Below are 12,798 nucleotides of genomic sequence, written 5' to 3' on the forward strand. Positions count from 1 at the left end.
TAAACGGACAATGTAAAGCCTCAAAACATGGGGCTCTACTCCATCTGTATCGCTGAAGCATTACAGATGGTACGATAGAAATGTAAAGGTAACTTCCGATTGAGTCGACATCTGCAGCGGTTACCGTGAATTCAGTCTACCAACATTGCCTTTACATTTCTATCATGCTGTGACGCTGAACTTCCGCGATATGGATTGAATACAGCCCATGGTTAAATATTTGTTTTATATCATAGATGGTTAGTCCTTGCAACAATACTTCTGTCTATGATTTATTAGAGTGGTTACAAGTCAGTTAAGAACAAATTCTTATTTACAATGATTGCTGATTGGCCCTTTCAATTATAAACTCATTCTCAATGTGGCTTGGATTTCAAAGGAATAGCGCTGACTCTGGTGCAATAAATATGATGGAAGGAAATCCTATCTCGCCTATGTTTACACCAATCCAATGCTTTTTCACCTCAGTAGTACATGTAAGAAGACTCAAGTTAGCTACCTAGCCGATACTTTACCTGTTAACTAGTGATAGTAATGTAGACACGTATATTCCATACCTTGGAGCATCGTAAGCTAGGCAAATAAACCATCTGTCTCGAGAAACTAATAGTGATGCATAAACTCGCCCTATTTGTAACATCGCCATCTCCTGGTAGTATTTACTCACCAGATTCAGTAGCTTGAAAAAAAAAAAAGCTTTAAAACCCCATTACATTTTTGCCCAAATTATTTTATTTTACTTGACTAAATACATTTTTTTGTATTTAGTTTCTGTTTTAGCTTCAGTTTACTATAATAACCTTGTTTCTCACTTTCTAGAAAAAAAATGTCTTACATGCTTGTGACTGTAGGAGGATTTTAAATGGTCACCTTTTGACGCTCCGTTTCCCTGCCTCTATGCAATTCCAAGCTGCACTGGACCAAATCTTCAATTTGACAATTGATAATATTGTCATCCATCAGACTACTGTCAATTCCATCTTGTCTTTAGGCTAATTCTATTGTTATACTGTATGTGCGAAATGAGTTTCAATATGGTTAAGATGTAGTTTTGATGGGCCATCAGCTAACTGCCGGTGAACGAGGGGCAGGGGGGGACACGTCCTCTTAAAACTGCTTTAAATACAAATTCTGTCCATGGTATTGAAATTCTAACTACATTAAATAGACTCATTAAGGAAAAGTCAAGGGTGGAGGGGGCATGATTTTTCTATTTTAAATTCATACACAATCAAAATGACTGCCTCGGTGCTTCTAGTGTTAGAGGGAAGAGTGCTGTCACTGACATCCCTTCACTCCAGGACCCATGGACCTCTGATCAACAGACTGAGGGCACGGCCGCATAGTACTGAACAGGGACATGGACTCCCGCGAGCTGTGATTGTGTTGGCTGGCCACAATTTGGGCGAAGATGCCGTGTTTTGTTGCAGCGAACCCAGGGGAAGGAGCCAGTGGAACAAGAGAAAGAGAGACACTAGCAACAGACCCCATCACTCACACATCACCTTCTCCCTGGGTGCCTGGGGAAGAGACCTTCACCACCACCCCAGTCACAGACCCGTTTGAGTCTGCATCCCAAATGGCACCCTATTTCCTATATAGTGCACTACTTTTGACCAGAGCCCCATGTGCCCTGGTCAAAAGTAATGCACAACGTGTATAGGGAATAGGTTGCCATTTGGGACGCAGCCGGAGTCTACACACTGCTGCACGCTAGCCTAACACCAGGCTTCACCATCAGTCCCTGCCTGGCCATGACACCCAGTGTATATTCAGGGGCATTTCAAATTGCTTTATATAAAACGGCTTTAAAACAAGTGAGCCTTGAAAAGGTTCTGGATTTCAATGAAAGACAACCTTCATGCTCTTTTTATATGCTTATTTTGGTGTCTACAACGTTGACTTTAGCCTTCACACTCATGTATTGGGTGCAGCATGGGGCAGGATAATATCCAAGCGCATTTCACATCATCTACTGGAAGAAATTGGTCTGTTGAAGGAAGCATCTCTGGGGAAATCTTAATGGATCAACTCTACTGCAGCTACTATCAAGCTGTGAAAGATTTTACTCCCCCAACATCCTCCCTCCAATCATGTCTTCTCTTCAGATGCGAGGGCTCGGGGCAGACACACACAAAGAAAGATTCCTTTTATCGCATAATGCACATCCTGCCAGACTCTATCTGTGATGCAGTAATCACCCGTATACCGTCCCACGGAAAGGGGCCAATTCCAAACACTCTATTTACCTATTTTGTGTTTTGTGTTATCACAACAGAGTTGGGTTCGTAGATGGAATGGTGGAAGTCACATATCTCGTGAGCTAGAGGGAAGATGATAGATGACATGAAAGAGCGATCTATTCTCCTCTAAAACAAGTGTCAGTAAAATGAGAAACTGCTGCTCTATCGTTTGACAAAAACGTGTACTATGAAACCGGGACCGTCTGCAAGCAGCACTGAGAGATAACGTGGTCGGGATGAACAATGACTTTCTGTCTTGACATTCAAGAAAAAAATCTACTTCAATGATAAAGTCAAATGACAGGCCAAGCATACATTCTGCGTTTAACAAGACATGTAGCTGTGCCCACTTCACTCTTGTAATATATAATCGGTGCCTTTAAAATGTTATCAGCATTAAATAATTCAAAGCTTCTAAAGTACAGGCACTTTGTAGCAATGACTAATACTGGCGCAATGACCTTGGTAGTGTAGTTTTTCTGCCTAATATACAAACTACTGAATCAGCTACATGTATAATCGAAATGTCAACTAAAATGACTGCATTCATTTTCTGGTATGGTGCTGGGATTGATGGGAGTTTTTAGAAATGTTTTTTTCTGCCCTGCAGTCTTACCTGTTATAGATGTCGTCATCTTCTCCTCCCCAGCCCCAGTACTCGTTGGGGAAGCCATTGATCTTGAGAAACTGTTTTTTGCTCAGCCCGGAAACCCCGCCAAAGTACCCCGCATAAGGAAGCCTGCAAGAGAAAAGAACTGTCAAAGAATTGAGGCAGTTGTCAGTTTTGAATTTCACGACAGATCCTGGCATTTCAAAACAACAAGCCTGTCAAATATGGATACTATACTGTATTGCATTCAAGACAAGTGAAAATTAGAACAAGACATGTATTCGTGCATTTCATGTGCATAGTGTAACAATGGAACAGTATAAACAAAATACAAGTATATTAACAATGTATTGCTTCTACAGCTAGCTCAGATAGCTTTTTTTAAGAAGTAGGGAACAATTGCATGATGTGAAGCACTCTAGTTTACGCACATGACTTAAAGCTAACAATATACTGGGCCCTGGTCAAAAGTAGTGCACTCTATAAGGAATAGGGTTCCATTTGGGACACACTGAGCCTTTCTACAGAGCCCTTCTACAGAGCCCCACTGTAATGTTCCAGTACAGTGCTGAAGGTTAGCAGTGGCATGTCGGGTCCCTGAAGTCTGCCTCAGGCCAGTGGTGATTGGTGTGCGACAGGCAGCTTCACGTTTAAAGACCACAAGCACAACACTAATGAGGCCATCTGCTTTAGCAGCAGCCTTCACACAAACAGTGTGGAGAGAGAATCCTTCTGTTTGTGTGTGTGTGTGTGTGTGTGTGTGTGTGTGTGTGTGTGTGTGTGTGTGTGTGTGCATGCGTGCGTGCGTGTGTGTCTGTGTCTGTGTGTGAACCATTCAAAAGTTTGGGGTCACTTAGAAATGCCCTTGTTTTTTGAAGAAAATCCCATTTTTGTCCATTTAAAATAACATAAAATGCATCATAAATACAGTGTTGACATTGTTAATGTTGTAAATGACTATTGTAGCTGGAAACAGCTGATTTTTAATGGAATATCTACATAGGCGTACAGAGGCCCATTATCAGCAACCATCACTCCTGTGTTCCAATGGCACGTTGTGTTAGCTAATCCAAGTTTATCATTTTAAAAGGCTAATTGATCATTAGAAAACCCTTTCGCAATTATGTTAACACAGCTGAAAACTGTTGTATTGATTAAATAAGCAATAAAACTGGCCTTCTTTAGACTAGTTGAGTATCTGGAGTATCAGCATTTGTGGATTTGATTACAGGCTCAAAATGGCCAGAAACAAAGACTTTTGTCTGAAACTCGTCAGTCAATTCTTGTTCTGAGAAATGAAGGCTATTCCATGTGAGAAATGTCCAAGAAACTGAAGATCTGGTACAATGCTATGTACTACTCCCTTCACAGAACAGCGCAAACTAGATCTAACCAGAATAGAAAGAGGAGTGGGAGGCCCCATTGCACAACTGAGTACATTAGTGTCTAGTTTGAGAAACAGACGCCTCACAAGAGGCTATATACAGGGGGTATTGATACCGAGTTAATGTGCGGGAGTACAGGTTAGTCGTGGTAATCTATACATGTAGGTAGGGGTAAAGTGACTATGCATAGATAATAAACAGCGAGAAGCAGCAGTATAAAAACAAGGGCTGGGGGGGTCAATGCAAATAGCCTGGGAAGCCATTTGATTAATTGTTCAGCAGTCTTATGGCTTGGGGGTAGAAGCTGTTAAGGAGCCTTTTGGACCTATAGACTTGATGATTCAGTACCGCTCGCTGTGCAGTAGCAGAGAGAACAGTCTATGACTTGGGTGACTGGAGTCTTTGACAATTTTTTCGGCCTTCCTCGGACACCACCTAGTATATAGGTCCTGGATAGCAGGAAGCTTGGCCCCAGTGATGTACTGGGCTGTACGCACTACCCTCTGTAGCACCTTACATCCGGATGCCGACCAGTTGACATACCAGGCGGTGATGCAACTGGTCAGAATGCTCTCAATGGTGCAGCTGTAAAACTTTTTGAGGATCTGGGCAGGTCGCAGCTGGGTTTCTCTTTGTAGTTTGTAACATTTTGCAAGCCCTGCCACATCCGACGAGCATTAGAGCCGGTGTAGTAGGATTCAATCTTAGTCTTGTATTGATGCTTTGCCTCTGATGCTTTGTCTGAGGGCATAGCAGGATTTCTTATTTCTTATAAGTGTTCCGCTCCTTTAAAGCGGCAGCTCTAGCCTTTAGCTCGGTGCAGATGTTACCTGTAATCCATGGCTTCTGGTTGGGGTATGTACGCATGGTCACTGTGGGGACGACATCGTCAATGCACTTATTGATGAAGCCGGTGACTGAGGTGGTGTACTCCTCAAAGTCATTGAATGAATCCCAGAACATATTCCAATCTGTGCTAGCAAAACAGTCCTGTAGCATAGCATCTGCGTCATCTGACCACTTACGTATTGAGCGAGTCCACAGGTACTTCCTGCTCTAGTTTTTGCTTGTAGGCAGCAATCAGGCGGATAGAATTACGGTCAGATTTTCCAAATAGAGTACGAGGGAGAGCTTTGTATGCGTCTCTGTGTGTGGAGTATAGGTGGTCTATTGTTTTTTTCCCTCTGGTTGCACATGTGACATGCTGGTAGAAATGAGGTATCTGGAAATGTGCATGTACACTGTTGCCCATCTACTGTTGCTAGCCCCAAATCAGCTTCACTGATTTCTGCTCTCATAAAAGCCTGGGTTTTCTGAACGTTAACACTAGAAGCTTATTACCTAAAATGGTGTCACGCCTTGGTCATTATATTTTGTGTTTTTGGTATAGGTTTGGGTAAGCCAGGGTGTGACATGGGTTTATATGTTGTGTTTCGTATTGGGGTTTGTAGTATTGGGATTGTGTTGATTAGGGGTGTGTCTAGTTAGGCTTGGCTGCCTGAGGCGATTCTCAATTGGAGTCAGCTGCTTATCGTTGTCTCTGATTGGGAACCGTATTTAGGTAGCTTGAGTTCGCGTTGTATTTTGTGGGTGTTTGTCCTGTCTCTGTGTTGTAGTCACCAGATAGGCTGTAATTAGTTTCACGTTCCGTTTGTTGTTTTGCTTTGTATGTTATTGAGTTATTTCATGTACGTATTCTTTCATTAAAGTCATGAGTAACCTACACGCTGCATTTCGGTCCGACTCTCTTTCTACAAACGAAGAACGCCATTACAGAAACACCCACCACTCACGGACCGAGCAGCGTGTGAACTGGCAGGAGCTAAAGGACGACGTTATGGACAGCAGAAGTATGGAGTATACTACATGGGAAGAAATCGACAGGTGGGCGGACGACCCAGAGCGAGTGCAGGAGCCCGCCTGGGATTCCCTACAGCAATGCGAGGAGGGCTATAGACGTATGGATTCGAGAAGGAAAGCACGGCTATACAGAGCGAAAACGGAAAGTAACGGGGGAAAGCGCAGAGAGAGAGTGGCTGAGTCAGGAGTCAGACCTGAGCCTACTCTCCCTGTTAATCGGGAAGAACAGTTGCAGTGGGAGAGACTGCACCATTTGGAGATTTGGACATGGGAGGAGGAATTAGACGGTAAAGGACCCTGGGCGCAGCCGGGAGAATATCGCCGTCCCAAGGAGGAAATAGAAGCAGCTAAAGCGGAGAGGCGCAGGTATGAAGAAGCAGCACGGCGGCGGTTGGAAACCGGAAAGTCACCCCAAAAAAATGTATTGGGGGGGGGCTAGAAGGGAGAATAGTTATGCCAGGTAGGAAACCTGCGCATACTCCCTGTGCTCACCGTTGGGCTAGAGAGACCGGGCAGGCACCGTGTTATGCTATGGAGCGCACGGTGTTTCCAGTGCGGGTGCAGAGCCAGCTGCGACACATACCAGCTCTTCCTATTGGCCGGGCTAGAGTGGGCATCGAGCCAGGTAAGCTTGGGCAGGCTCGGTGCTCAAGAGCTCCAGTGCGCCTGCACGGTCCGGTCTATCCAGAGCCACCTCCACACACCAGTCCTCCGGTAGCAGCTCCCCGCACCAGGTTTCCTGTGCGTGTCCTCGATCCTGTAGCTCCAGTTCCAGCACCACGCACCAGGCCTTCAGTGCGCCTCGCCTGTTCAACACAGCCAGAGCCTTCCTTCCCTCCTACGCTGTTGGAGTCTCCCGCCTGTTCAACACAGCCAGAGCCTTCCTTCCCTCCTACGCTGTCGGAGTCTCCCGCCTGTTCAGCGCAGCCAGAGCCTGTCTCCTCTCCTGCGCTGCCGGAGCCTCCCGCCTGTTCAGCGCAGCCAGAGCCTGTCTCCTCTCCTGCGCTGCCGGAGTCTCCCGCCTGTTTAGCGCAGCCAGAGCCTTTCTCCTCTCCTGCGCTGCCGGAGTCTCCCGTCTGCCCAGCACCGCCAGTCTGTCCAGCGCCGCCAGTGCTCCCAGTCTGCCCAGCGTCGCCAGTCTGCACAGCGCCGCCAGTCTGCCAGGATCCGCCAGAAGTGCCAGTCAGCCATGATCTTCCAGATCTGCCAGACAACCAGTCTCTTCCAGATCTGCCAGACAACCAGTCTCTTCCAGATCTGCCAGACAACCAGTCTCTTCCAGATCTGTCAGTCTGCCCAGCGTCGCCAGTCTGCCCAGCGTCGCCAGTCTGTCCAGCGTCGCCAGTCTGTCCAGCGTCGCCAGTCTGCCCAGCGTCGTCAGTCTGCCAGGATCCGCCAGAAGTGCCAGTCTGCCAGGATCCGCCAGAAGTGCCAGTCTGCCAGGATCCGCCAGAAGTGCCAGTCTGCCAGGATCCGCCAGAAGTGCCAGTCTGCCAGGATCCGCCAGGATCCGCCAGAAGTGCCAGTCTGCCAGGATCCACCAGAAGTGCCAGTCTGCAGAGAGCTGTCAGCCTGCATGGAGCAGTCAGAGCTGTCAGTCTGCATAGAGCAGCTAGATCCGCCAGCCAGCCAGGAGTTACCGGAGCCTACTACCTGTCTGAGCTTCATCTCAGTACTGGGCGTCCTCTCAGTACTGGGCGTCCTCTCAGTACTGGGCGTCCTCTCAGTGCTGGGCGTCCTCTCAGTACTGGGCATCCTCTCAGTACTGGGCATCCTCTCAGTCCCGGGCTGCCCCTCAGTCCCGGGCTGCCTCTGTCCTGAGACGCCCCTCTGTCCTGAGCTGCCCCTCAGTCCCGAGCTGCCCCTCAGTCCCGGGCTGCCCCTCTGTCCCGAGATGCCCTTCTGTCCCGAGCTGCCCTTCTGTCCCGAGCTGCCCCTCTGTCCCGAGCTGCCCCTCTGTCCTGAGCTGTCCCTCGGTCCCGAGCTGCCCCTCGGTCCCGAGCTGCCCCTCTGTCCCGAGCTGCCCCTCAGTTATGTGGGGATCAGGGTGAGGACTATTAGGCCATGGTCGGCGGAGAAGGTGGATTATCCCAGGACGCGAAGGGGAGGAACTAGGACATTCATGGAGTGTGGTCCACGTCCCGAGCCAGAACCGCCACCATGGACAGACGCCCACCCGGACCCTCCCTATGCTCTTGAGGTGCGTCCCGGAGTCCGCACCTTAGGGGGGGGGGGGTGGTTCTGTCACGCCTTGGTCATTATATTTTGTGTTTTTGGTATAGGTTTGGGTAAGCCAGGGTGTGACATGGATTTATATGTTGTGTTTCGTATTGGGGTTTGTAGTATTGGGATTGTGTTGATTAGGGGTGTGTCTAGTTAGGCTTGGCTGCCTGAGGCGATTCTCAATTGGAGTCAGCTGCTTATCGTTGTCTCTGATTGGGAACCGTATTTAGGTAGCTTGAGTTCGCGTTGTATTTTGTGGGTGTTTGTCCTGTCTCTGTGTTGTAGTCACCAGATAGGCTGTAATTAGTTTCACGTTCCGTTTGTTGTTTTGCTTTGTATGTTATTGAGTTATTTCATGTACGTATTCTTTCATTAAAGTCATGAGTAACCTACACGCTGCATTTCGGTCCGACTCTCTTTCTACAAACGAAGAACGCCGTTACAAATTGATTAATTGAACGTGTGGGTTCACAGCCCTAATCCAGATGTGTTGGTCATTACTGAGATGTGGTTAAGGAAGAGTGTTTTGAATACTGATGTTAACCTTTCTGGTTATAAGTTTTTTCGTCAAGACAGATCTTCCAAAGGTGGGGGAGTGGCAATCTTTACCAATTATCACCTTCAGTGTTCTATTGACTCCATCAAGTCTGTCCCCAAACACTTTTATTTGCTGGTTTTAAGCATTAAACTTTCAAATAGCTCTTTGTTGACTGTTGCTGGGTGCTATTGTCCTTCATCAGTACCGGCCTGTACCCTACCTACCCTAAGCTCTCTCCTGGTCCCTTAGACTAAGTCTGAATTTGTCCTGCTAGGTGACCTAATCTAGGACATGCTTTAACCACTGGGACATGCTTAAAGTCCTAAAGCAATGGGACTCCCTAAATCTTTCTCAGATTATTACCAATCCCACAAGGTATGACTCCAAACACCCAGAAAAGGCTACTCTCCGCGATGTTATCCTCACAAATAATCCTGACAGGTATCAGTCTGGTATTTTCTGTAATGACCTTAGTGATCACTGTTTTACAGCCTGTGTTCGTATTGGCAGCTCAGTGAAACGGCCTGTCCTGATTTGTCATAGATGCTTGGTAAAAAAAAATGAATGAGCAAGCCTTACATCACAAAATGGCCTCTGTAAAATAATATAGAATCAGTTTGATCCCCTCTGTCGAAGACGCTTTGACCTTTTTTGATATTTTCAGTGGTATTGTTATAACCCCAAGAAGTTCTGGTTAAAATGATTAAAGACCTGGAGAATAAACCCTCCACAGCTACCCATGTCCCTTAATGTTGATGATGTGGTTGTTACTGAAAAGAACCACATGGCTGAGCTCTTTAATCACCACTTCATTAAGTCAGGATTCCTATTTGACTCAACCAAGCCTCCTTGCGCATTCAACATTTACTCATCTCCCACCCCTTCTAGTGCGACTAGCCCTGATGCTCCTCCCTCTTTCCCCCTGCTACAAAGTTTCTCTCTGCAGGTGGTCACTGAGTTCGAGGTGCTAAAGGAACTCCTTAAACTTGACCCCAAAAAAACATCTGGGTCAGATGGTTTAGACCCTTTCTTCTTAAAGGTTGCTGCCCCTATCATCGCCAAGCCTATTTCTGACCTTTTTAACCTGTCTCTCCTCTCTGGGCTCCCATTGCTTGGAAGGCAGCCACGGTGCGTCATAAGCCTATTTCTATCTTGCCCTGTTTATCAAAAGTGTTGGGAAAACTTGTCAATAATCAACTGACTGGCTTTCTTGATGTCCATAGTATTCTCTCGGCTATGCAATCTCGTTTCCGCTCAGATTATGCATGTGTCACTGCAACCTTGAAGGTCCTCAATGATGTCACCATTGCCCTTGATTCTAAGCAATGTTGTGCTGCTATTTATATTGACTTGGCAAAGCTTTTGACATGGTAGACCATTTCATTCTTGTGGGCCGGCTAATGAGTATTGGTGTCTCTGAGGGGTCTTTGGCCTGGTTCGCTAACTACCTATTTCAAATAGTGCAGTGTATAAAGTCAGAACATCTGCTGTCTCAGCCACGGCCTGTCACCAAGGCGTTACCCCAAGGCTCGATCCTAGGCCCCACGCTCTTCTCAATTTACATCAACAACAAAGCTCAGGCAGTAGGAAGCTCTCTCATCCATTTATATGTCTTATACTCAGCTGGCCCCTCCCTGGATTTTCTGTAAAACGCTCTACAACAAAGCTTTCTTAGTGTCCAACAAGCTTTCTCTGCCCTTAACCTTGTTCTGAACACCTTCAAAACAAAGGTCATTTGGTTTGTTAAGAAGAATGCCCCTCTCCCCACAGGTGTGATAACTACTTCTGAGGGTTTAGAGCTTGAGGTAGTCACCTAATACAAGTACTTGTGAGCATGGCTAGATGGTACACTTTCCTTCTCTCAGCACATATCAAAGCTGCTGGCTAAAGTTAAATCTAGACTTGGTTTGCTCTATTGCAATCGTTCCTCTTTCACCCCAGCTGCCAAACTAACCCTGATTCAGATGACCATCCTACCCATGCTAAATTACGGAAACTTAATTTATAGATCGGCAGGAAAGGGTGCTCTCGAGCGGCTAGATGTTCTTTACCATTTGGCCATCAGATTTGCCACCAATGCTCCTTATTGGACACATCACTGCACTCTATACTCCTCTGTAAACTGGTAATATCTGTATACCAGTTGCAAGACCCACTGGTTGATGCTTATTTATAAAACCCTCTTAGGCCTCACTCCCCCCCATCTGAGATATCTACTGCAGCCATCATCCTCCACATACAACACCCTTTCTGCCAGTCACATTCTGTTAAATGTCCCCAAAGCACAGACATCCCTGGGTCGCTCCTCTTTTCAGTTAGCTGCAGCTAGCGACTGGAACGAGCTGCAACAAACACTCAAACTGAACAGTTTTATCTTAATCTCTTCATTCAAAGACTCAATCATGGACACTCTTACTGACAGTTGTGGCTGCTTTGCATGATGTATTGTTGTCTCTACCTTCTTGCCCTTTGTGCTGTTGTCTGTGCACAATAATTTGTACCATGTTTTATGCTGCTACCATGTTGTGCTGCTGCCATGTGTTACTACCATGTTGTTGTTGTGTTGTGTTGCTACCATGCTGTGTTTTCATGTGTTGCAGACATGCTATGTTGTTGTCTTAGGTCTCTCTTTATGTAGTGTTGTGTTCTCTCTCTGGTTGTGATGTGTGTTTTGTCCTATATATATATATATATATATATATATATATATATATATATATATATATAAAAAGATGTATTTTTAATCCCAGCTCCCGCCCCTCTGCAGGAGGCCTTTTGCCTTTTGGTAAGCCGTCATTGTAAATAATAATAATAGTTTGTTCTTAACTGACTTGCCTAGTTAAATAAAAGGTTAAATAAAGGATAAAATGGATTTAAGTTTGTTTGCATTAAAGTCCCCGACCACTACATTGAGCCGGGGACTGAGCATTTTCGTGTTTGCTCATGGCCTTATACAGCTTGTTGAGTGCAGTCTTAGTGCCAGCATCGGTTTGTGGTGGTAAATAGATGGCTACGAAAAATAAATACCTCGAGACTACCTTAATATTAGACATTGCGTACCAGCTGTTATTGACAAAAAGACACACGACCCCACCCCTCGTCTTACCGGATGTAGCTGTACTGTCCTGCTGATGCACGGAAAACCCAGCCAACTATATATTATCCGTGTTGCTCAGCCACGACTCGGTGAAACATTAGTTTTTACAGTTTTTAATGTCCCGTTGGTAGGATAGTCTTAAACGGAGCTCAGCCAGTTTATTCTCCAGTGGTTGCACGTTGGCCAATAGAACAGATGGTAGAGGCAGGTTACCCACTCGCAGGCAAATTCTCACAAGGCACCCTGATCTCCACCCCCTGTATTTCCTTCTTTTCTTCATGTGAATGATGGGGATTTGGGCCTTGTCTGGGAGCAGCATTATATCCTTTGCTTAAGACTCATTAAAGCAATAGCTTTGTCCAGTTCAAGGTGAGTAATCGCTTTTCTGATATCCAGAATCTCTTTTCGGTCATAAGAGATGGTAGCATCAACCTTATGCACAAAATAAGTTACAAACAATGCGGGAAAAAACACACAAAATAGCACAATTTGTTAGGAGCCCGTAAAACAGCAGCCATACCCTCCAGCGCCATTATTAAAAAAAAAAAGGATATTAGCCTATAGTTGCATCATGCAGCCCATACTGTATAAGTGTTGATTTCTAAGTCTTTCTAGTGTTTGTATCATGCACACTAACATGGCCAAATAACTCTAAAACTAGTGTATAGGACCTGTTTCAAATGATCACTTTTACGCTCAACATAGCCACTTCATATGTGCATTTGCTCCATAATGTGAAAAATATCCTTTCTATTTTATTCAGCTAAGTTCAATTATATGCTTCTTAGTATACAAAATAATATAATATAAAATAATCACACAATACTGATAACATATTTTGT

General features: G+C 45.6%; 1 protein-coding gene across 1 annotated transcript in view; it reads right to left on the bottom strand.

Moving 5' to 3' along the window:
- LOC115103087 (beta-1,4-galactosyltransferase 2-like) overlaps positions 1–12,798 on the bottom strand; it is a 156,303-nt gene that overhangs the window by 17,891 nt on the left and 125,614 nt on the right. The window contains exon 5 of the mRNA XM_029623710.2: positions 2,860–2,982. Within this exon, the coding sequence (XP_029479570.1) occupies positions 2,860–2,982 (123 nt within the window). The remainder of the gene's footprint in view (positions 1–2,859; positions 2,983–12,798) is intronic.

This window comes from Oncorhynchus nerka, linkage group LG20 (assembly GCF_034236695.1).
Source record: "Oncorhynchus nerka isolate Pitt River linkage group LG20, Oner_Uvic_2.0, whole genome shotgun sequence".
Taxonomy (NCBI): Eukaryota; Metazoa; Chordata; class Actinopteri; order Salmoniformes; family Salmonidae; genus Oncorhynchus; species Oncorhynchus nerka.